At 32.6% G+C, this 25,268-nt stretch overlaps 3 protein-coding genes across 4 annotated transcripts; 1 reads left to right on the top strand and 2 right to left on the bottom strand.

The window, feature by feature from the left end:
- Positions 1-846: 846 nt before the first annotated feature.
- On the top strand, positions 847-1,329 carry LOC140867627 (homeobox-leucine zipper protein ATHB-52-like). Its single transcript, XM_073272683.1, has one exon. The coding sequence runs from the start codon at positions 847-849 to the stop codon at positions 1,327-1,329; it is 483 nt and encodes a 160-aa protein (XP_073128784.1).
- Positions 1,330-1,809: 480 nt separating this feature from the next.
- Positions 1,810-5,897, bottom strand: LOC140867625 (MLO-like protein 12). Its single transcript, XM_073272682.1, has 14 exons — positions 5,781-5,897; positions 5,510-5,567; positions 5,258-5,406; positions 5,014-5,130; positions 4,690-4,750; positions 3,751-3,839; positions 3,604-3,678; positions 3,422-3,510; positions 3,278-3,327; positions 3,124-3,164; positions 2,859-3,032; positions 2,706-2,741; positions 2,495-2,623; positions 1,810-2,298 (listed from the first exon to the last, which is right to left on the bottom strand). Exons 1-14 carry the CDS (start codon positions 5,895-5,897, stop codon positions 1,981-1,983), a joined length of 1,503 nt encoding a protein of 500 aa, XP_073128783.1. The 3' UTR covers positions 1,810-1,980.
- A 1,912-nt stretch (positions 5,898-7,809) lies between these two features.
- LOC140861726 (auxin response factor 3-like) lies at positions 7,810-12,619 on the bottom strand. Of its 2 annotated transcripts, none has more exons than XM_073264743.1 (11): positions 12,441-12,619; positions 11,672-11,980; positions 11,511-11,567; positions 10,732-10,914; positions 10,536-10,620; positions 10,326-10,416; positions 10,088-10,252; positions 9,687-9,806; positions 9,539-9,608; positions 9,190-9,352; positions 7,810-9,086 (listed from the first exon to the last, which is right to left on the bottom strand). In XM_073264743.1, exons 1-11 carry the CDS (start codon positions 12,489-12,491, stop codon positions 8,266-8,268), a joined length of 2,115 nt encoding a protein of 704 aa, XP_073120844.1. In that variant the 5' UTR covers positions 12,492-12,619; the 3' UTR covers positions 7,810-8,265. The 2 variants fall into 2 exon arrangements, with proteins under 2 accessions (XP_073120844.1, XP_073120845.1); XM_073264744.1 differs by having other exon boundaries at positions 10,732-10,911; positions 12,441-12,618.
- Positions 12,620-25,268: the final 12,649 nt, after the last annotated feature.

Below are 25,268 nucleotides of genomic sequence, written 5' to 3'. Positions count from 1 at the left end.
AGAAATTCTATAATCTTATAACATTGAAAAATCTAGAGTCGTCTTGTTATTTATTGTCGGCGCAGTTGACATCTCTAGTAGTTCATCAACTGCATTTAATTTCATTGTTTTAATTATCTGCTGACATTTTTGCACCATTCATACATCTGACCAGAATTAAGCCCGATTTTCTAGCTAGGTTTATTTCAGAATTTTTTGCTATATGGACGAACTGAAATGTCGATCAATTTTATAAATGTGTAGATATTATTGTACAATATTATGGTGGCATCACATATATTGATATACGTATCACAAATTTTCGATTATAATCTCACCATTTTAATTTGTGAAATAATTCTCTCTATTGATGGCAACAAACCTCCAACCATTAATTATGCATTACTTTGACTTGGTATTCGTCCCAATATATTATTATGACACAAAAAAATCATTAAAAAGGGAGAATATATATTTTTTTCAATACAATAAATGTGTAAGAGATCTAAAAAATTAAACTGAATTATATATTAGTCGTCTAAAGGTGTGATGTAACACTAGGTAATAGAATGTGTCATGTAGATGAATATATATATAGGTACCCCGCGTGTACAAAACAAATTGATGAAGCTATGTAATTTTTATCCATTTAACAAATATTGTTTTTATTTGACGTCGTAATTAGCTAGCAAGAAGTATAACCTTGAAATAGGATAATGACGTGACTCCATTTTTTTCCTTGACAAGTTGTCATCAACTTAAATTTGCAGCCTAATTAAATTTTGTATATAAATTCCCATATTTAATCATCCATTCCAACATTTTCCATATTGCATATATCACGCAACAAAACGAATTAAGTATGCGATGGAGCGATCTCAATATAATTCTCAAACCCAAAAACATCCACTGATCAAAAACAAGAAAAGACTCAACCAAGAGCAAGTGAGGATTCTGGAAACCAATTTCATTTTCAACAACAAGCTCGACCCGGATCGAAAACACCAGCTGGCGTTAGAGCTTGGTGTTCCCCCTAGACAAGTATCCATATGGTACCAAAACAAGCGTGCTCGTGAGAAGAATCAAAGCCTGGAGATGGATCACCGGGCGTTGCAGCAAAGGCTCGAAAACGTGTTGGCTGAAAACACGGGCTTGAGGGGAGAAGTGGAGAGGCTGAGAGGAGAGCTGTGCAAGATTCAAGAATTGTTCAATGGCTTCAATTCTTCGGTTTCCAGCTCCTGTGATGAGGTTGGGAGCTCCAAGCATGACTTGGAGAGGGAATACTATGCGGCTCTCATCGGTGCCGGTGCGGCCGGAGGCGGCCAGTTTGTGGCATTTGGAGGGTTGTGATGTCTAGCTAGTTCTCGATCGTCTGCACTTGCTTAATTGCAACTTATCATGTAGATCGATCATCATCTCAAACTAGATTTATATATATGTTCCCAATACTTTTTCTTTTAATATATAGTTAAGTAATATCGCTAGCTACTACATGTATATGTGTGCGCGCGCGTTTTTATCTTGATATAAAAATAAATTTCAAATGTATTAATTAATTTCAACTTCAATGAACACGGCTCATCCCTTAATTTAATTTTCTTGCATATACGATGATATAATTAAGCGAGCTGGTTAATTCTCCGGCATGGACAAAAATGGGAATATTATACCCAGACTATTGAATTATTAGTCAATCATTACTTTATTTTAATTAGATAGATAGCTACTTTAATTTTTGAAATACATAGTTCTGTTGTACAATTTTAGTCCGATACAGTAGACGCCTAGAAGGAAAATAAGCTTCAAAATTTGTGCATCTCCTGAGAAATATTCATTATTCATAATTAACAAATAATTAATACTAGCTTCATCATATATATATACTTAATATTTGTTCTCTATGATCTCCATTATCAGTACCGTCGGAAATTTATTTACACCATTTGCATGATTGATCTTATAATCCACACTACAGTTCATATGCGCAATCGGAAACCAGCTTCAAACGACTCTGATTTCTGATGCTCCTCCAGCTGCATGCTTTCCATCTACACTATCTCCCTCTTCTATAATTTCTTTTATTTCATCACCATCTTCATCGCGAGCATGACGTATAAATAAACACTCTGAAGCATCAAGTGTAGCAAATGGAGGAGACGATTGTAGCGATGCATCGAGTGAACCTTCTAACGAAGGCCTTCCTAACTCGTAGTAATTATTTCTTCGAGCCTGAAGATTTCTCTTAGCTTTTGCATGCCATCTTTTTAGACCACCGGCGACTTCTTCGGGGAACACAGAGTTTGTCATGGTTGTACCCATCTAATGATCATTTACAAGTTGCATTTGAATCAAGTTAGTTAATATATACATTGCATTTTAAGCTTTAAACCGTGGAAAGAGTTCAAATCAAGATTCAAGTGTACTGGTCAAAAAGAAATATAATCTTCTAAATATATAATTGAACTTTTTAATTATATAAGGGTCCAACGTTGCATAATTTGTTATCTATTTATACCTGGGTGACTAGAGCATATAGTGGCAAGGCGACGTAGCCGCTAAGGATGGGAATCACCACACCCATGGCAAGTTTTATGACTATATCTTCAGTTTTTCGGTGGAAGCAAGTTCTCAGTCCAAATTTGTACTGTTAAGAAATCAATTGAGTTACCGGCCGGATGTGAGATATTTGAACAATTAACCGGTTTCGTGACAATATTTATGCTTACCCAAGTCCATGTGAAGAATGCAACTTGAAAAGAGTTCTGCAGTGACAGATTAACAAAAGGAAAGAATTAAAACAATGGATTCGAGAAGCTATACTAAATGGAATCGGCAAATCTGATCATATATATATAAACGTAGTCTAACTCGATCGGTACCTGAAATGCAATAAAATGCACAAGGTGGAGAAGAAATTTTGGTCGATCAAACCAGAAGAAGTGGTCGCTTGGCCTGACAAGCAGAGCTCCTACGACGATACGAGACTTGTCGTTCCTATCTAAGCACATTTTAGTTATGATATTCTGTAGCTTTGTTCCAACCACAAGTAACATCTGGTAATACAATATTGAATTACTATATGTTGACGTTTATTTTATAAAAAAAATTATAATGGCGTATGATTCTGTACTTGCCTAGTCTTACCACTAATGGAATGAAGGGGAGCCAAAAATAGTTACGGAATACTGCATGGATAATGGAGAAGTATATATTCTGGTCAGCATAACTCATAAGATATATCTGTAGCACTGGAATTTGTACAAGTACATATATAGGATGAAAAAGGTACGAGAAATACCATTTGCATTTAAAAATATGAAAAGTACGGAGAAAACCCAGATCCAAAGTCTGCATGCAGAGAGTAGAGAAAAAGTTTAGTATTCTTGTTATCATTGATAATAAAACAAAATCAAGGAATAAATGAAAAATCACTAGTGTTTACCGCATGCCTACCACCACTCTGAAATCTTTATCCAATGCTCTTTTGATGCACTTTTGAAAGTCAAAGGTAGTTCCTTCAGAAAAATGAGCCTGAGGCACAACATTGGAGTAAAGCAAGGATTGAAGTTGATCAGCTAGTTGAATTGGTAAATGTTTCACAAATTGTGTGAACAAGAAATTTACCGCGATGAAGCCATGTCGAAGAGTGAAATAATCTACTTTGTAAACAGATCCGTAGAATTGACGAAGAAAACAAGCCTGACAAAATCTGGCAATCAACTCTCTTTATATACAAAGTAACATATATATGAACTTTTTTGAAGTACTGACCGGCAAACGGAGGAATCGATTTTCGCTCCAAAATTTCAGGTGCCGTTTTCCAAATGATGTTTGATGAATGAACTGAAATCTTCTTGGATCTAGATGATAATTAAATCACCACTGAAGCCTTAATTCTCACTTGTCATGATATATAATATATGGCATATAGTTGCTTCTGATATTTAAGCATTAAAGAAATGTCATGACTTGTAACTTGAAAATAAAAGGTCTCAATCTGTATATTCAAAAGTCATCCAATAAATTCTAGATATGCCTATGATACAATTCAAAGCTGGAATCTAATTTGAATGAAGATTTTACATACTTATGATCATGCAGAAATGTGTCTCTGTTGATAATCGGTTTGTGATAGCTGTTGCCACTGAATTCGTGGATGTACTGTCTTCATAGTAATATCCTCATCAAGTGGTAACTGCTGAAGTGTCAAAAGATGGGATGAACCGAGAGGGAGCTGAGTTCATGTGGTTAAATTATGCTTCTATTTTGTGTGCTAGCCTCGATCGGATGGTGGTATCAAGTGTTCTAGATTGATGAGGTAGGCCATTTGAGTAAGAACTTAGGGAGTGTGATCGCTCTAGGTGCGTGGATGCACTCTTAGAATATTATCCTGTGCGGAATTGAGCTAAAGTGGCTTATGAGATGAGGTGTGGCTGAGCTACTCAAGCTATGAGGTATTGATTAACTTATACACCTATCCCTTCCCAAAAATGAAGTGTCGTTGACAATTAGATCCCCATAAGTTGACTTCTCTGTTTTCATTTCTCAAATTTTCAGCACGAAAGCTAGATAATAATTTTCGACAATTTGTTTCAATCGTCACCAAGTTTCTAGAATCAATGTGAAAATGGGAGAAAGAATGAACATGAAATCAATCTTGCATATGCACGATTAATTCTTTCAAGAAATATCGATGGATTAAAAAATTACCATTTGAAAACTGATATTCCAGAGTTCTAGTTTCTGCTTCCCAACGTTCCCATCTCTTCATCTGAAAGTTGAATAACAAAGACGCAGTTTCGTGTCACTCAACAAACGATAATTAAGTGCAAAAACACACCTCATTGAAAACTTTAATTAGGAGGCTTTTCTACGTGCATATGAGTCTACTAGCTAGGGTGGGAAATATTGACAAATCTGTGAAATCTACAGTGCATTAATGAGAAATGAACACGTACGTAAGGAGAAAAAAAGGCCAGATGTATATGAATGTAGGTACATATTTTTCGTCGAAAGAATAAAGTATTCATTTACCTTTGCGGTCCCGAGACTGAATGTAAGGAAACTTGACAAGACGTGGAAGAAAGCCAAGAAAAATATCAACATTTGAAGCTGCTGGACTCCAACGTTTGATAATAACGACGCCTTCCCCTGTTAATTACCAAATCTTGGATCATTGAAAAAATTCAACTTTAAACTTTCAATGTTTGTCTTCTGGCGCATCGAATATATAAACATGTACTTGTTTGTTTTCGGAGAAAAAGAAAAAGAAAAACACCTCTTCTTGACATTTGGATTGCTCTTGTTCAATGGTAAGGCTCTCGCAAGGAAGAAAAGACTCTGCAACGCTTTCCGGGATGCATATATTCGCAATTGGCTTTTCCAATACAGTCAGCAACAGAGAAATAAACCCCAAAAGCATCAAGTCTGTTAAATCAAACACCTAGCTCATGAAAATTCTGATCATATAATTATATTAAAGCAATTTGCATGAGCAGTTGAATCAAGCCAGCAAGTACAAGTTCCTCACCTGATTTGAGTTCGTTAAGAGCTTGAAGAAGCGAGTTTCTTCCCTTCCTCTTCAAGTACTGCACCGCACCCAAAAACACTCACGTTACCGCGGTATAAAATCTAACTGCAAAGTGTATACATACATGTCTCGTCCTTGGCTAACATGAATAAATGTATACGCGACCAAACAAACAAACAAACAAACACACGGATCACGAAGAGGACTGAATTTTCTACCATTTCATTCCGAATTAATGTCCGGAAATTCTTTTTATCTGTATGGTTTTCACCTTAGCCAAGAGATGAAGACCATGCTCGATGAGTAGGGAAGCAGCAACCAGAACAAAACAAACGGTAGCCACTGCCCATGACGGAGTGGTTTCGAGCGTCGCAGTTTCTCCGGCCATTCTCCGACCGCCACGAATCTTTAGACGATCGCTATATATATGCTCGAGGTGGCAAATATTTTTAACGTGTGAGTTTCGATGCATGAATCATGAGATAAACGAGAAAAAGTTGGGATTTGTCTCACAAGATCAATATGTGTTCCATGTAACAACGCATATTAGTCAAAGGATACAATTAAGCAAAAACGACAGGGACCCGAATCTATTTCACATAAGGTCTCAACATAAGCATATCGAATTCATTATTATTTTCTTGATGAATCTTTTAATTAATAAATTAATATTTATATATTATTAAATATATATTATAATAACGGTAATTGCTTTAATGGGACATAGGTTGGTTCGCATTACAAATAAACCCACTTGTTAAAATTAAGTATTTTTGCCGTTTATTTATAAATAAACGCGATATTCTGACAGCTAATACTAATATCAGATTTTTTTGTCTTTTGATATAAATCAAGAAAATCATCCAAAAAAAATTACAAACAAACTTTATATTTTATCTTTATGTAATTCATTCAAAAAATGATTACAAATTTTCTAACACATTTAGGTTTCGTTTGGACATATAATTTAAAAACGTTTTTAGTGTTTTACAAGTGAAACAAACATAAAGTATTTGTTTGGATTCAATTTTTATAAATTGTTTTTGAAAAATATTTTTTTAAAAGTTTTCTCTAAGTATAGTTTTTAAAAAACATTTGAGAGGTGTTTTTAGATGTTTTATAATTGAACTATGGAAGACAAAGATTAACAACATTACTTTTGAAATGTTAAAATGTTTTATAGAATAGTTGTTCAAACACATATTTTCTTAAAACAACTTTTAAAATATTTTATAATTTTTTTAAAAAAATACTTTTATAAAAATGATTTATAAATATGTGTTCAAACGTAACCTTAAAGAGGTGCTAGCATTAAGGGTTCCATTTTAATTTGGTAAGTGGAATTTTATGTTTTGTTGACTAACATACCTAAATCGATTTTGCACTCTTGGATTTTGCTTTCACATACTACCTATCCTTACGTTAGTAAGAAGCCAAAAATTCAATAACTCCATCGAACCCCAAGACATAGAGATAGAGGCTTATATACATATATATATATATACTTATTAATGATTTTTTTTCTCCCCAGGAGCGGATGACAATTGACAAATAGAGGCAAAAGGGCCGGGGGCATTTCAGCCCAGAATTTTTTAAATTATCCAACTAAAAGCCCAGATTTTTCTAAATTGATAATTCTTAATTTCTGTTTCAGGTTTACGTTTTATCCCAAAATTACGATGTAACATTTTGAATTTCGAATTATTGTGAGCACTTTTGGCATTTCAAATTATAGCGAGCAGGTTTTTTTTATTAATCATAATTTGAATTGTTTAAAATCGTTTTATGTGAATGTATAGTAAATCTATACTTACTATATAAGAAGTAAAGAGTATTATAGTAACTATTTTTCAATTAATTTGGTGAATTCTAATGAAAATTACAGTTGTATTCTCATCTATGCAGTAAGTTAAAGAGTAACTAGTTTATTTATAATTATCATATCTTATATGTTTTTAAAATTTTCTTAATTACTAAATATTTTGTTATACTAGTCTAAATTTTTAAATATTTAATTCATAATATAAAAAATTATATATATGTTAGCATCTCATGCAAGGTGCGTTGGCTTACTGTTATCGCTGATGAAGGTTTTCCGGGTGGCTCGGAAACTGTCAGCTACACAAGCCGGTTCTTGAATTTAGATGCTATGTTATTCATGAATTTTCTAGTACTCCTAGGTTTAATAATGACGGATGTTAGGATGGAATGGAAGAAGTTAAAACTATCTTACCCATATATAAATCATAATAATGTGATACAAGTGGATTTTGACAGGTACAAATTCTGGTGCAAAACCATTTAAAATATTTATTTATTAATAAAGCTTCACGATGAAACAAAAGGCATTACAATAATACAACATATTTATTTGTTCATAATAAGATACCAGATCCATTTCCAGATTTTCCAGGTTTTAGGAACCTGATATCTTTCAATGGCTTGAAAAACTTAAAAGACAATGGCTATGTTCACAATCAAATGCACCAACATGCACAAGAGTAGAAAACAAACAAACACAGTATCCACCCAATCAAGTTTTCAAACACAACTCAAACTTCCTCGGTTGAGGCACTTGGGTCACGTGTGTTGGGAAAACGATAGGATTCAGGATCTGGGAGTGTACTTAGAGACACAAACTGAAGCCACCTCTTCTTTCTTGATGGTCCATCTGACATTATAAGCCAATATATGCCACCATTCAGGGTTTTACAAGTACAACAGCTGACTGATTCGATGGTAATAAAAGGAGTAGACTAACAAAGACGTTCTTCGTTACAAGCTGGTGCAGCTGGATTGTCACCTTTAGTTGATGCAACTTTTCCCTCGGTAAGGGGAAAACCAAAGAGCCTGCAACTTTTTTTGCACATTGAAACAAATTTCTGATTGTCTCTGTAGAGCTGCGAAAGTCTCATTTGCTTATGCTCTTCAGAGGGCTCTGATGATCTGATGGCAGGCGGGGGCAATTGCTCGGTACTTTCAGAAGATGGGAACCTACTTGGGACTCTTAGAGAGGCACGGAAAGAATCTCCAATATTGCTGGTTTCAATCTTCTTCCGAGTGCCACATAACGACATAAATTGAGATGATGGTGAATTTGATTGCTGCAACATTAGAACAGGAGGAGATGATCCTGGAACGAGCAAAGGTGAAAATGGTGTTTCAGTGTTATAAACATGGGAAAGAGTGGACCAACTATTTCCATGATTCGGCACCTGAACTCCATTTAATATGTGAGTATCATTATTTTCATAAACTTGACAGGCTTCAAAGCGCGTTCCAAATGGCCGGATCGACACAGTTTCTTGACCTTGCAAGACCTTGTGGAATTGAAAGGGTTTGTTAAACAAAGTAATGCCCTCAAAGGAATTACTGGCATCTGCATGATGAGGCATGATGTTGTTTCCTTCTGCCTGAATTCTTGATTCAATGAGACCGGGAAGGCACCTTGTGTCTGAAGGGAGCCTAATAGGGGCGTCCAGTGCAGTGTATGAAGGACGAAACCCGAATACTTCTTGACCTTGCAAGACCTTGTGGATCCTTAGAGGCTCCCCGAAGTCTGACATTCCATTCTCATCTGTCACAAAGTATAGACATATAACCGATAAACATTATTTAAAAACGACCAATTGGAATGACTTCGGGAAAAAAATTTCGTTTTTGTTGCAGGAATATATAACCTCTGGGAGCTGGAAAATCTGCTTTTGTAGTGGGAAAGCTGACCCTACTTCTCTTGGTGCCTGGTAACAAAAGGCTGTTCGGTCCAGACACTGGACCGGATGGCTCAATCTCCCAGGGGGAAACCCGACACAGACGATTCACCTCCATATCATCCCATCTCACCTACATGAATCTCAACAAACCGCAAAACTAAGGGTCAATTGCAAAGTTGGGTATAGGCAAAAATAGGATGCTCCAGTTATATGTTGCAAAAAATCATTTGTGAAAATCTCCCGGTAAAATGCATTCACCGCACTAGAAAATGAAATCTTGAAAGCAAAATATTTAATATAACAAATCAGTACATACCAATAAGCACTTCCACTTTGAACCAGGCCATCTTACTGGATCCACATCACTGGCCCCAATAATGAGCCCACTGCACCAGCCAAAATATGATTAATTCGATAAAACACTGCACCATCACGAAGTCCAGAGACATTGATGAAAATAGAACCTTCTCTGAGAAGAATCTTCTGTTTCAAACCGGATTTTAAACCTCATTCCAGATGAAAAGGAATGTGTTAGGCTCTTGGAGAACTTCTGATAAGGTACAATGATCTCGCATGAACGACCTCTGCAAAACATGTTTCAAATACAGAATTACCAACCATGGAAGAAATCTTAACAGTAAGGTCAGATATTGTCATTAATCAACTCCAGAGATGTATTAACAATTAAACATTGATGCGCGAGAATCAATAGAGACGTATTACCACCCTGACAAAAGATCCAACATCATCAAGGATGGCTAAAATAATTTTTTTTCAAATAACTTGGGTTGACCATAATTGTACTATGCAATTCGCTATCAACATTGTTTATAGTTTAAGAACTAACAGCATTTGATAGAAGTACCTAGGATTATAACAAATGTTAAAAGTGCTTTGCATGGATATGGAGTTCACCACCCCAGCAATGCTGCTAGCATTGAATTGCTGGCTATTAGGTGCAAGAATGGTGGCACCACTTTTAATCTGAGCAGCTCTACGAATTCCGAGCCTCAATTTTCCATCACCGCCTCTGCAAAAGAATAGATGATGAGACAGTTACATGGATCGAGTTAAAACAACTATCAAGTTATATGAATTCAAACCTTAAAAAAAGCACAGCATCCCCAGACGTCAGCTTCTTCTTGTTGACAAATGCACTCCAACCAGTAGTCAGCAAATGTCTGCGAGGCTGACCTGCTCCAGAATAAAACACTTTGTATTTAGTTACATTTATCAAGTTATGTAGATCTGCGACGACTAAAAAAGTTCAAGAACCATGTAAATAAACACCACCACAAAAGTTGAAGTCCTACCCCTATAAATATGCCGGAATTTCCACTCAATACCATGCAAATCCTTAGCCACGAGCTCTTGAGAAGGTCTCTGCTGTTTGTGGTCCTAGATCAAAAGAGCATGGATACACCATCATCATGAGACAAAAGAACAAAGTGATACATGTTACAGGGAATGGAACTAAGAGAAAATGGGTGATTTGATAAATTTAGTCACCAGAGGAGGAAAGCAGTCCTCTGCGGCTCGGCGAGGTACAGAAAAGCCACCATGAGTGCTAGTATCAGAAGCTGTGAGAGTTTTACAGAACATATGAGGTGTCATAGACTTGCCTACATCTTCTACATCTTCATCTTCAGCTTCTGTTTCAAAAATACCATCCCTCCATTTTTGTTCTATCTGCTGAAAAGGAATTTATTTGATACGAAGCTTGTAGATCACCACAATGTAGATGAACTGATGTAGTGATGTCTAAATAATAAAGAAAGGCATCTCATCGACTAACAGTTCAAAAAATTGAATCTTTGAATCTTTAAAAGGAAAAATGGCATCTTTTGTTTATGTGAGTCAAAAGGACCTTTTACCCAGATAAGCAGTGCTTCATACTGGCAAATACAATAAATTTCATTTCCAGGAAAGATAATACTGCTACGTACAATTGACATAATTCAAAGAAAGAAATACCGCTATGTAGAATGTCTTCGAGATCAGCAAAGACATAGATCCCAAAATATCATCTCGAGACCCAAAGTATATTGCCTTCTTAAGGAAAAGATTGCTTGGAGGTTTCAAAAGGGATAGTGGAGAAAAGTTCGCTCTTAATACCCTTTTGGTCTAAATAAATTTGTGTAAAAAAAGGATATATTCATTCAGATCATTCAAGGAATAACCCCGAAATATGATAATTTTCCAAATTTTCTCATAAGTAGGAAAATATAAGACGAATTGCAGCTGACTGCAGCTAAACGATCAATGTAACGCTGGAAGAAAACTCTTACATGTGGGTCTGGAACGAGGGAAACTAGAGCATAAACCTCATCATTAGTTGCATCCGCCTAACAATAAAAATTTGAGTTTCAGCAAAAAAAAACAAAAAACAAAAATCTTGAAAGGAAGTAACGAGAATTAAGCGGGGGAAAAAAAGAGAGGCGATTCTCACATGGAGTTTGACATCAATGACGCGACAAAATACGTGAGGAGGGAGATCATAGGTTATGGCCGGGTGCTCCGGGAGGTGTTCCACGTGTCCCTGAGGGAAGTACACGACGGAGCTTCCTTTCTTAGGCAACGAAATCAACGGCCCAGCACAGGCGTGCCACAACTCCATACACACCGCCGCCGACGGCGTTTTGTCCAATTCCGAGTTCGCTGAGGCCGCCGACGACGAAGGAGAGCCGGAAAGCGACTCCGTTTCATCTTCGGTGTTGACGGTATTCAAATCGATTAACCCGCACATCATAGTCGAACCCTAAGCAACCAAAATCACACATAAAACAGAAAAATCCTTTGAGTTGCTGCAAAATCTCTACACACAAAATGTGGGGGTGTACTTGGAAAGGACCCACTCACATAAGCACAGATAGAAGGAGAACGAGAGAGAAAAGATGGGACCTTTTTTATCTTAATAGCGCACTCACTGCATTGCTTTGCTTTCTCTCACTGCAAACACGGGATCGCCTTTTCTCTGTGCATATATATCAAAAAAAATCTAGCTTTATTTTAAATGGGCATGAAGATTATCACTCACAAGACTCCCAACTTTTACGAATCCGCAGCATCCCATCTCACTCGCGCCTTGATTTTTACTAATAACGATAACAATAACTCTTGAACTTTTGTAATCGTAAATGCAAAAACATTAATATAATCGTTACAGGACTCTCTGGCAAGCTGCAGAAGAAGCAGCGCTGTGCAGCAGACTCAGCTACCTGTGTGGGGTGTGAGGAATCGAGGGTGGGCATTAGATTATGTATGTACATAGCCTATGCATACACCCATCTGTATCTACTTCTTGGACTGTAGCACACAGTAGAGAGGGTGTCAGTGTGTGATTTTTGGGAGTTAGTTGAGGGGGAGCTGGATAAATAATAATAATAATAATTAATTAAAAATTATGGGAAGGAGTGGAGGAAGAGGAGTTGCAGTAACAATAATAAATCAGAAATATTATTATATATAATATAATAATGTATAAACAAATAATAGATCATCTTCATAATAATAATAATAAGAGGTAAAAAAGATGAATTGTGTGCGCACATAACCCCCTTTATTTTCGGGGGATGTCTATTCTGTCCCCTTCCACTTCAACAAATCTCCCTTGTGTCCCTTCCCTTCATTATTTCATTTCACTCTCATTGTTTATTTTATTTATTTGTTTATTTATTTTATATATTTTCTGACTTGCTAGTTGCTACTAACCCTATGAATAACTTCACAAATTTTGATATTTTAGTTAATTAATTTGTGATCATATTTGATCATCACCAAAAAAAAAAAAAAACTCTTACAAAAAGTGACCGTTTGTGATTTCGAGGTCCGACATGACTATACTTATAAAAAATTATTAATTTTTATATTAAAAATATTTTTTTCAATGTAAATATGAATATCAACCGATTTTATAGATATTAATCGAAATTCATTAAATCAATTTATAATTATTAATTTGAATCAAGTGAACGTGCCATCATGATTAAATTAATGTCTTGTCAAACAAACAATGACTTCAATTCGATCTCTTTCAGGAAGCTGATTGGCGGATATGATGTTTATGCAAATTTTAGACATCTCTGAAGATGTAATATTTATGTATAATTTGTGTTAGACTAATTATTTTTTGTGTTTTTAAAAAAAACATTATATAGAATATTGAGGAAAAAAACTTTGATATTATAGTTTGAAAATCAAAGACGGTTATATATTAGCTATAATAATCATGGTACTGTGCGGATGCATCCAATTTGCAACTCATAATTGAATTAAAAAAATAATTACCTTAAACAAATATTATTTTCATGTGTGTAAACTATTGAAGGAATAATCCAAAAAGTTCAAAAGCATGCATAAATTCTTGGTACAGTTTATGCTTCTAGAAAAAATAAAACAGATTATAAAATACTATTAGTGCTAGCTGTACAAAAAATCAACTGATTAAAAATGGATATTGATTGTTGTTTACTATAATAACTATGTTAAGATAATGCTTCACCAGGAAACGAAGTTTCAACTTAAAATATTCCAGCTCCAGTCAACCGCAGCATTTAGTGATGTGCATACACTTGCTTCGTTTATTGACTCATTTTCCACTACTTATTTTCCTCTCTCATTTCAACATATTTTGAAATAAAAAATAAAAAATTATAGGAAAAAATTATTTGTGGCGATCTACGGCCCACCAACTCGTTGCTCGATATTTATATATAAACTTTTTTTTTAAAAAAAAACCCCGATAAATTAGAATATATATGATTTGATTCAATTAAAGAATTGGATGAAGGATAATTGTGAAGTAAAGAAATGCACATCACCTAAAATGTGTTTAATTAATGGCTTATTCCAATTTTCTTCTAATGGGCAAGTAGTACTTAGGCTGCCCAAATTTTGTGCCGTGTGGCCACACTATGCTAGGGGCTTTCAATAATGAGTTCCCCGCATCCAATAGGCCAATTAAGGAAGAAAAAGATCCAAGTTGCCAGCCAAAGGCGTTGATGTTATCTTTTTGTTGGGGCAATAAAGCAAGGGATTATGACTTGCACACTATTTTTAGGTAGCCAAAGATGGTCCCAATTTTTTGATTCTTTTGTGCTTGCCCTACACATGCTTTTGTTAAAAAAATTTAATTTAATTCGAACATGACGCCAGTTAGGTTATGTTTTTTTACATTCCATTTTGATAATTTTAGTACTTTTAGATTTAATGGTGGGTGTGTCAATAGTTATTTGTATAAACATGATTCGTGTTCGTGGTGCATCTTAATTATCTTGGTGTATAAATAGATGTGTAACCAAATAAATGATGCGATATAAAAAGATTAACATTACTTTTCAAGGAGTTAGTCAAGGTCGTTCTTCTAAATTTAAATTAATGTTTAAAATTTACGGTTAATTTTTATAAAGGGAAAAGGGTGAATATGAATTTCAAAATTAAACTCTATTATGTCATTATATATCTAAAAAATTTTGGGTCCAGACTGATCATAAATGGTACATATGTAGCATCAATACTAAAATAGGATTAGTTGGACAATAGGTATGCAATGCAAGGGTTACTTTCAATGCAAAATAACCTGAATTTCATCAAAAGAACAGTTTGTTTATTTTTATTTTTTTTAAGAAAAAATTCAACTCGCACGTATTCACCCGCAGCTCATTTTGACATTTTGTGGTATTCGTTCAGTTAAACAATCAATATTTACATATTTTTAATAAAAACCTTATTAATTTAATCGGGAGAAAAAAAAACAGAAAAAGATAAAAGGGGGAGAATAAGAAAATTATGGCGAAAGGGTAAAATGGTAATATGAGCAAGGGAAGGACAAAAGCGTGACAGTGAAGAAATAGGAAAGTCCCAATCGTAGCCATTCAATAGCGTAGGCGGGTACAGCCCACGACAATAACCCGGACAAAACGGGTTACATTTCAGTATCCAATTGCGCATTACCCCCCCCTATGCTTTTATCCTGTTTCGGATAATTTTCTCCCCCACGCGCAATCTCTTTGCCGTCAACATAACCTCCTAATTATATATATCATATATGCTTGAATTATTTTTTTTATTTTCGTCAAAATGGTTAGCGTATAAAGTCATAAACCCAAATTATCGATAAAGAGGGAGGAGCCTGAAGCTATAAGATTTGGTATGGAATTCTGCTTAAATGTGGATGTGACAAATGTTTGTGTGTTCTCCGATTCGTTTTTTGTGTTCAAACAATATTCTCCAAGCTTAATGAGGATCTTGGGACAGATGACGTCTTAGTTATGGATTTCCGAGACCTTCTTAATGCTCCTCTCGATTCTCTTTGATTCAGCATATGGAGCGAGTGGCAAATTCGACTGCCCATTACTTTGTTAGAAATTAAGATTAGGACCTAACTCATCTTAAAAACTATCTCAAGAGGTGAGGGTTGCGCTTGTCTATAATAAGGGCTCCCAGGAACTCTATCCTACCGATGTGGGACAATATTTCAACACACCCTCCACATGCCCAGGAATGAAATATTCCCCCCCCCCCCCCACACGCCCAGAAATGAACATCTGGAGCGTGGAGATATTAAAGGGTGGTCTAACTATAGGCAGCCCAATTATGGGCGGTCCAACACACACGGAGGGCCTGAGCTCTGATACCATATTAGAAATTGAGACTAGGACCTAACTCACCTCAAAAGCTAGCTCAAGAAGTGAGGTTTGTGTTTGTCTATATTAAGGGCTCCCAGGAACTCTATCCTATCGATGTGGGATAATATTTCAACATACCTAGTTAAACGAGTTTGGATCTCGAATTCGAATTTTGAATGGGTTGATGGTGGCTATCCCCTTGATTATAAAATGTTGTAATGAACGATTATTTGGTTTCGTATTAATATTTGCATTTGGTTTTTCCAAAAAAAATTATAGGAATCGGATGCTATTTACCAAGCTTAACTTTAACTAGGCTCCATAAGATGGATTTTAGGAATTTATATTAGGAAAAGTTGTTATGTTAGTGATATATATGTTTGTCTTTTGCGATCATGTCATATACAAGGTTCTAAAAAGCGCGAAGCGTCACAGTCAAGCTTCAAGCTTCACAAGTTTAAACGAGTTTAGAACAAGTTTAATCGTGAAAAAACGTTTTTTATTTTTTGCATAATTTTAATTATATTAAGTTAATTAATAAAATAAATAATATATAAACATAAATATTTTAAGAATAAATACATAAACTTTCAAGTTAAAAAAAATATAAATTTTAAAATAACAAATTATCTAGAGTAAAATGTTTGTGTTAGGTTATGTTTCATCTCTTAATCGCAAATAAAGAAAATGTACGAAACAAATTTAATTTTAATGCATTTAAGGGGGTTTTTTAAAAAAACTAATATTATTAATTATTTATCATTAAAATTAAAGTTAAAAGTTGAAAATATTTAAAAAATTAAAATTAAATTAAATATTATTCTAAAAAAATATATTTTTTCACGCTTTTTTGCACTTAATATGGTCAACCAAATGGTTGATCGCTTTTTCACGCTTTTGCCCAAAGCGAAGCTTTTTGTTTACGTTTCACGCTTAATCGCGCTTAAACGACACTTTTTTACGCTTTTTAAAACACTGGTCATATATTATATATATATATATATATATCATCATCGTCGTCGTCATCAAATTTTAATTTTAATCTGCTATATATATTTGTATTTTTGGTAATTTTAATAATTTTTTCCAATTTGGTAACTGACATGGAACCAATGCAGCATTGATGTCATGCTGATGTGTAGTGTCGCATCAACACTCCAATAAAAAAATTGACTAAAATTTAAAAAATAAAAGACCACGGGACTAAACCTCGAATTTATAACATGGAGGACCAAAGCAAAAAAAAGGACGAAATCATAGAACAAAAAATACATTTTTCCCAATACCAAATTCTTAAAACCCATTATAGACTGGTTGTAAAAGATGTCAGTTTTAAACGATTATTTCGTAGACGATGGTTGGCTATACAACCGAAATCTCATTCGCGTGAACCCCTTGAAACAAATGAATGAAACTAATTTTTTGTTTTGTTAGAAACAAATGAATTAAATTTATACCTAACAAAAATGGAAGGATGTTGGTTCACACATCACAAATCCTTGTCACCTTTTTTAATTATGTTTTCCTAATTTGACATGCACCATCACATTGAGGACACTTAGAAAAATGATATTTGCATCCAAAATCTATAAATGAGATGAACATATATCGACTCTGGTCCCCCCACCCCCTACACAAAACACTTTCTTTTGTCACCAATATGTCAAAAGTCCAGAATGCCCCCCCTCAATTTCCGTGGCAAATTTTATGCAATTCGGCATTTGGAAAATGGGAGCTCAAAGTCTCAAACCATTATTCCTTGGCAAAAAGACTCAATTTTATATCATGCATCAGGAAAAACAAATATTATTTATTTAGATACAGAAACTGTCATAAATTTTCCAGATTGGTACATAGATCTAGCTAAAATAAAAAAAAATAAATAAATATAACCATGTGAAGAAATAGATATATAACCATATGTAAAAGTATTCAAATAATTCTAAAATCATATATTAGATAAGAATAAATATATATATAAATTGAAAACCACACACACATATATGCTACACATTTCTATACTAAAATAATTAATATTAAACTTTAAAATTCATGATAAAATCAAGTTTTGCAATATAATAAAAAGATAAAAAAAAATTATGCACATGCATGATGCAAAAAAAAAAAAAAATTTTGATTATGTCTCTCAAAATACCAAAACTGCATGTATCTGGATATCTAAAACAAAATACTAAATATTTGTGAAAAATAATGTATTGACAACATAAGAAGATGCGTTTGATAAATTAAAGTATGCTTTATGTTAAAAACAATATGTATAGAAATTATGCATGTGTTCGAATATTAACTTGGTACATATATACATACCTTTTAGCTTCTTTCTACGTGTCATAAATGTTTTGGCTACGGCATCATGAATTCCTTTGATACCAACTGAATTTATTTTTTAAACCTAGTGCTGTTAGATATTAATAGAAAAAAAAATGGGCAGTAAAATTTATTTTAGCACTAGGGAGAAATGAACTTTTTAATTGGTCGTGATTAAGGGACCGACATGCAGGCTGCAGTTAGCACGCAGTAAAATAAATTCAACCATTTGGATATTGGAAATATTTTTCTCACGATATTATTTAATTTAAGTAAAATCGTAAAAACAAAAAACGTAGAAGAAAACAAAATTCATTTCTTATGTTACCAAAGAAGTACGTTGGGCGATTAAGCAATATATAATAGAATATTGCATAAACTTGGCGTTTGAGCTGTTATTGAAACTATAACTTATGTGTGTAATTTAAAAAATCTAGAGGTATTTTTTCATTTCAAAATTTACGGGGAAGTTGTCCTCTTGCATGCCTTTTTGTGGTGCCATCCTTGCCAACAAATATACATATTTTTACGAATATATTAATTCATCGGCTTAATTTAATCCCCCCCCTAACCACGTGGGATTGCTTAAACAACAGGGTCTTAAGCTTTTGGTAAATTGCGGGGAGCATTAATTATTGTATAATTAGCATGTAAACGGACAATACACAAAATGACAGCATGCAGTGCATGAAGTACTACGTAGCCCAGCTAGGATAATAATATATCTGTCGGACTATGCAGTACCCCACTGTGGAAATGTGTGATTTCTTGTTATAAGATACGTTTCTATTAATAGATAATACATGGTATCTATTTGTTACTACAAATTTTAACCATTATTTGTAATTGGTCAATGGATTTTATCTCTATAATATTTATTATGATGATCTTTTCGTATCTAGCTAAGTACAGTTCTTACTGATAGGAAAACATTTTATTTTATTATATTATAAGTACTCTTTTGAAGAAGCTGGGAACGTAAAGTAGTAATTATTATGTTCCAATTAAAAATGATGATATTGTTTGCACTAAATTAAATTATGGTGATTAATAATTAAATTAAGGGTACAAAATAAAATAAAATGTCAGTGAAAGTTTGAATGAAAATCCAATGTTTTTTTTTTTCCGGTAAAAAAAGAATTAAAATGGGTCGACCACATCGGGTGGACCAGTGAAAATGGTCTGGTGAAGAGATGATAATAAAAGAAAAAAAGAAAAAGAAAAAGAAAAGAAAAGAAAAGTAGAAGTGAATGAATGGGTAAAGAGACAAGGACTGATGAGAAAGCGGGGTTTGGCGTTTACAGAGAGGCCCTCGACTTTTTCGCGGGCTTTTACTGAAACCCGTTTTCTGGCAGTCAGTCCCTTTGTGGGGCAACCCCCAAAACCCGCTTTCACACCACTGCTTTATTGCTCACTGTTTTTGTACTGTACGTGCATGCCCACCCTCTCTCCTCTCCTCCATCTCTATTTCATCGTACTTTTTGTCACGTCAATTACACGCTCTTCCATGCATATTATTACACACTTTTTTTTCTTTTTTAATAAATAATAGCAATTCGATTATGCTATGAATTCATCTATTTTAGTTGGAAAAATTATTGAGAAATCAACATTATATTTATTCGGAAAATGAAGTAATATTTACTTACACCCCGGGGCCCGGTACTCTTCTTCTACTTGTTGAATAACCGAGTATCGGCACTCTGTTTTTTTTTTTTTCCCAATTTAAGTCATTGCTATTTCATATATTTATTCCTCGGTTGTTCTTAGATCTGAAATTCATCGTAAAGATGGTTTTAGGAATGATATCTTTTTCTTTCTTTATAAATTTCTTTCCTTTTGAGTTAGATGTGTTGATCATTTTTTTTCATCACCCTAGATTTTGAAATTAATGACTATAGAAATGATATTGTTATTTATACTCCAAAAAGTGTTAATTACACTTCAAATTTTATTTTTATTGTGTTAGTTGACAAAATTACCCCTTATTTATGACTTTCTAAATACATATTAAATCATGTTTGACCTTACAAACATATATTTTGCATTCATTATTTCATTATCTCTATTGTTAATTTTAAGAATATATATTATCTTATTTCAATTCATTAAATATTTGAAAATTAATATTTGACCAGAAAATAGATTTAAGTCTGGGAAAGATATTTTTTATTTTTATTTTTTTCCAAAAAAAAGTTTTCAATTACCTTTATTTATTGAAATATTCACTTAGTTTTATTACATAGAAATAAATTATTCTAACTATTATAGTTTTAATTATTTTATTTTATTGGTTTACAAATCAAGTGAGTAAACAATATTATATAATTTATACTGAAACTAATATTACAAATTCACGACATATTTATAAAAAATAAAAATAAATATTATTTTCTACCTTTTGAATATACTATATCATTATTAAAAAATTATATTATTATTTTTATAAGTAAATTATCGAGTCATATATATAAACAAATGTAATTAAAATGTATAAAAAAATTTATAACTATATCAATATTTAATAATTCATTTAAATATTTAATATTATTGCTATAGTGTAAAAAAAATAAAAAAATTCTTCAAGTTCATTCAATATGATGATATATTATATTTGTAATCGGTTTACTATATAAATCTTTTTCTATTTTGAAGATTAGTTTTAAGATTTTCTCTAAAATTAATTGATTGCTTATTTATTTGTTTATTAATTATTCAAGGAAGTTAATTTATATTAGGTTTGTGTTTAAATTTTAGAATGCTTTGAAAACTTACTAAACATAAGAAAGGATAATATTGCCAATATGTATAATAAAAAAATTAAAAAGTGGAGTGTGATTAGTATTTTTTGAATGTAAATAACACTATTTTTATATAAAAATAAATAAAAGATTTTATCACCAATGACGACCCTAATGTCTAGTTAAGAAACTCATTTTATAAATATGGTAGCTAGCAGCTCAAAGACAAAATATGCCGTTAGCTAGTGTCCAGTTGAAAGGCGGTTCTCGGTTTAATTATAGTTTTGAGGTGCATTAATTATTTTTATTGATTTGAATATTTAAAACGTGATATTTGAAATGTTGTGTGATTTAAAATATTTAAATTACACAATCAGAATAAACTATAATTTTTTATAAATCGATATACAATTGATATTGAGTGAGATGGTTATTACTAGCTAGCTATTAAATACTCATACTCTTGAATATGAAGTTCAAATTATGATTAGATTTATAGCTAGAAAATTTCTAAGAAAATGATACACGATGAAGTTGGTGGTGGTTCCATATTTTCTTCGAACTTATCATTTGAAAAGTACTTCACGAATTCGAAGAGCGGAGGTATTTAATGGAAAAAGTGTGTAAAGAAAGTAAATAAATATCATCGTTAATTAACAAAATGAAATAGATTACGCTACCCATTAACATTAGTAGTTTTAGGCTCCACGTTTTCCATACAAACAATTGGATATTATCCTTCACCTCGTCCGCAATATAAAATATAAAAATAAGTAATAATCACGAAAGTACGTATTTATATTTTTGACGGCAAATACAATATAATATTGGTACAATATATATATAGATTTACCAGCTAGCTAGCGAGTATAGAGAGAAAGAGTTTTATTAGAGAAACAAAAACAAAAATAATTAAAGCAAAACGTGGCAAGGAATGAGAAAGTTGCCAAAAGGAACTAGACCGGTCGTTTTCAGAGCAGATGGTGTCGGCTACTGAAAAGGATAAATAGCCATCGATTTGCGCGCATGTGGATCGTACGGCCACAACACCGCCAATCAAAATAAAATCTTATTGCATTGTCCCACCCCACGCAACGACGACGTATTCCACCCCCCTTGGTCTTCGCTCCTGTGCTCGCGACTACATAAATTAAATATCTCATTTAATATTTTCAGAATCCAACAAATAAGGACTCGACACGAATGACAATACAATTTAATTTTTAATAATAATAGTAATAGTTCCCTAAAAAAATAATAATAGTAATAGTAATAATATATGATATGCACCAATAATTTTATATCAACATTATTGAAGAAATCTGAGTCGCAGAATAAATACAATTTAATGTTGAATGCTATTTTAAATATTTGAATTTAATTAATATCCCGATTTTCCCATTTTGAATTCTGTTGGCCATTAAAATTTCCTGAGAAAGAAACGAAATTTCTTAAATGCATCCGCAATGGAACGAGATGATCTTCTCCACCACACAGCGGGAATCGTTTTTCAAATAAATCTTTCATTACGGCAAATTTTTTATATATATATAATATTTAATATCGTGAACATCTATATTTACATGATTATATAATCAATTTTTGTTATTATATAACATAATTTTGTATGACAAATGAATTATTATATTGAATTTTGGAACGCAAACATTGATGTACATGTAAAAAAAAATTTCTATATTATATATATATAGTCTTCCTTAGTTTATGTTTTATAGAGGCTTTGAATTGAAGTGGAAAAGATTTTGATATACCTACAAATACATTATTTATACTAGCTAGAAAATTTGGCACGTGTGTAACGAAATATTTTCTGCTACGATCACTTTCTTATTATTACTGATCAACATGTTATTGGGGAAAAAAATCATTTGAAAAATTAGAAGTCAAATGAAAAATATGATGAAATTGAAAATTTATGAAGATAATTGGAGTTAGTGTCTGGTGAGTTAGTTAATTGATATAGTTTTTTTTTTGTTTAAAAAAAATTGTGGAAGAAGACGCGGGTGGGTAGTGGGTAATAACTAATAAGTGGAAAGGTGAAGTGAGATAGAGGGAATGAGGAATAAAATATTAGATGAAAACAAATACGAAATACGAATGTGTGAAGCCAAAGGGTAAAATGGTCAAGAAAACATAGTGTCCGCATATTAGACTAAGAGAAACGGTTTGTAAAGGGCTCTCAACTTTTATAAAATAGTATAGATATTGTCAACACGTCCTCAAGCTTTCCGAATTCTTAAGTGTGTTTGGTTCCATGTATTTCATGGAATTTGGTGAGATTTGGAATTTCAAATCTCATTTTAAGCGTTTGGTATAATGAAATTTTAAAATAAAATTGATATTTGGTGGGGTTTGATAAGATTTGATATAACTAAATGAAATCTTAGAAAATATGACAAAATTTCATGGGATTTTGGTTATATAAACAAATTTTTTTTTTTTTTTATTAATCTTTTCAAGCTAACTAAAAATAGCATGTCCTCGAAAAAACAATACATTTAATTCATAAATAATTTGTCATACACTTTTAAAAAATTATTTTGAAACCATTTAAAATATTTGTATATTTTTAAAAATTTTATAAATTCTTTATTTTTAAAATGAACTTCAATTATTTTTAATGCTAAGAACTAAATTTATCCTAATTTCATGACTTTATCTTAATTTTCTTTTATTGACCTTTTTTTAATTATTAAAAAATTTATTTAATAAAAAATAATTATTTTCCTTATATTTATACATTATTTTTTATTGCACATGAATGATCCAATTATAGAGTTTATACATATATATATATATATATTTTGCTATTTTATTTAATATGAGTGTTATATATATATATAGCTGTGTGTGTTTGTGTGTGAAAAAAATATATGATGTCACGGTCATACACTTTTTTATCCACAGCTTTTCAATTCCTTTCAAATTGAGAATATATTATCGTCTTATTGGGAAGAGTAGATAGCATTCTTTTTTATTATGAAGTATAAAGCTAAGTCAGTAGTAAAATTAGATTAATAGATTAAAAAAAGTTTCACATAATTTGTTACTGTTATTAATGTGGGAATATTTATTATTTTATATTATATATGCAACATGTGTGTTTAGATGTGTTGAGAAGATTAATCCCTCGCATTTAAATGCACTCTCAATATTTCTTGTACTAGTATTGCTGATTAATCGGTGTAATAATGTAGACGTTTGTATGGCTGGAGATTGCGGAAAGTGTTGCTACTTTTCATCTGATTATTCTATGCTATATTTGGAGTATTTTTTCTCCCATGATGTGGTCAAATATCAACCATTGGATCATCAAGACATATGTCAATTTTCATAAAAATATATGGGTACCACGTGATCTAATGGTATTGAAATAGAGAGAAAAACACTTTCGATATAGCATAGACTAACCCCTTTTCATCGGCATTTCGAGGAATGCTCGCAAAATCGTAATTACTTATCGCCCCATGACATTTTTAATAACAAATATAGAAACAATTTATATGATCTGTAGTATTTTTAATTTTAAAAATGTAGTAGACTGTTGGAAAAAACACATAACGTTAGCAACAGTCTCGATATCATTATTTCATTTTGCGATGAGCACAAAATCGCCGAAATTAAAAAAAAATAGTTAAAACACAATCATTTTCACTAGAACTTGGTCGCGGTATTTGCCGTTTCCGTTGGATTTGTGTGATATAAATAAAGATATAAAATTAGTTAAATTTGACATAAATAACTTTGACTAATACCTATGCTGTATTATTATTTGATAATATCAGAGAAAGCATTTAGAAACAATAACAAAAGGGTTGGTGGCACAGTTAAAGAAAATATTTGGTAAATATGTAGACTAGAGGGACACATTGAGCCTCATCATATGTTAATTAAAAAGATTAATTGTAAGAATTAGTTTCTTTTGACAACGCTAGCTAATGCCAAGTGTAAAAAAAAAAAAAGAAAAAAAAAGAGGCACAGAATAAAATCGGATCGATCTCAATTCTCACCCCTTAAAGGGGTAATTTTGATAATTGCGCAGATTTTAAGGTAAATGCCTTTTAATCAGCGTGTGTTTGGTTAAAAGGGTGAAAAATCTGTTGTACTGAAATTAAAAGTAAATTTGGATAATTGTCAGGTTGGCAGATTAATGAATCTTGTCTGATTGATTTCATTGACCGTGGCAAGAATAGACCACCTATGTTATTTTTACTGACCCGCCCGTAAATTATTGTGGAATAGGCTGTACTTTTTTCAAGCTGGGACAGTAATAAATCATGAAATTATTTTCCATTATCTTGGATTTCGAGAAATGTACTGTTTTCCTGTA

Source organism: Henckelia pumila, chromosome 4 (assembly GCF_033568475.1).
Source record: "Henckelia pumila isolate YLH828 chromosome 4, ASM3356847v2, whole genome shotgun sequence".
Classification (NCBI taxonomy): Eukaryota; Viridiplantae; Streptophyta; class Magnoliopsida; order Lamiales; family Gesneriaceae; genus Henckelia; species Henckelia pumila.
Note: the sequence above shows the minus strand (reverse complement) of the source record. Positions and strands in the feature narration are given on the sequence as shown.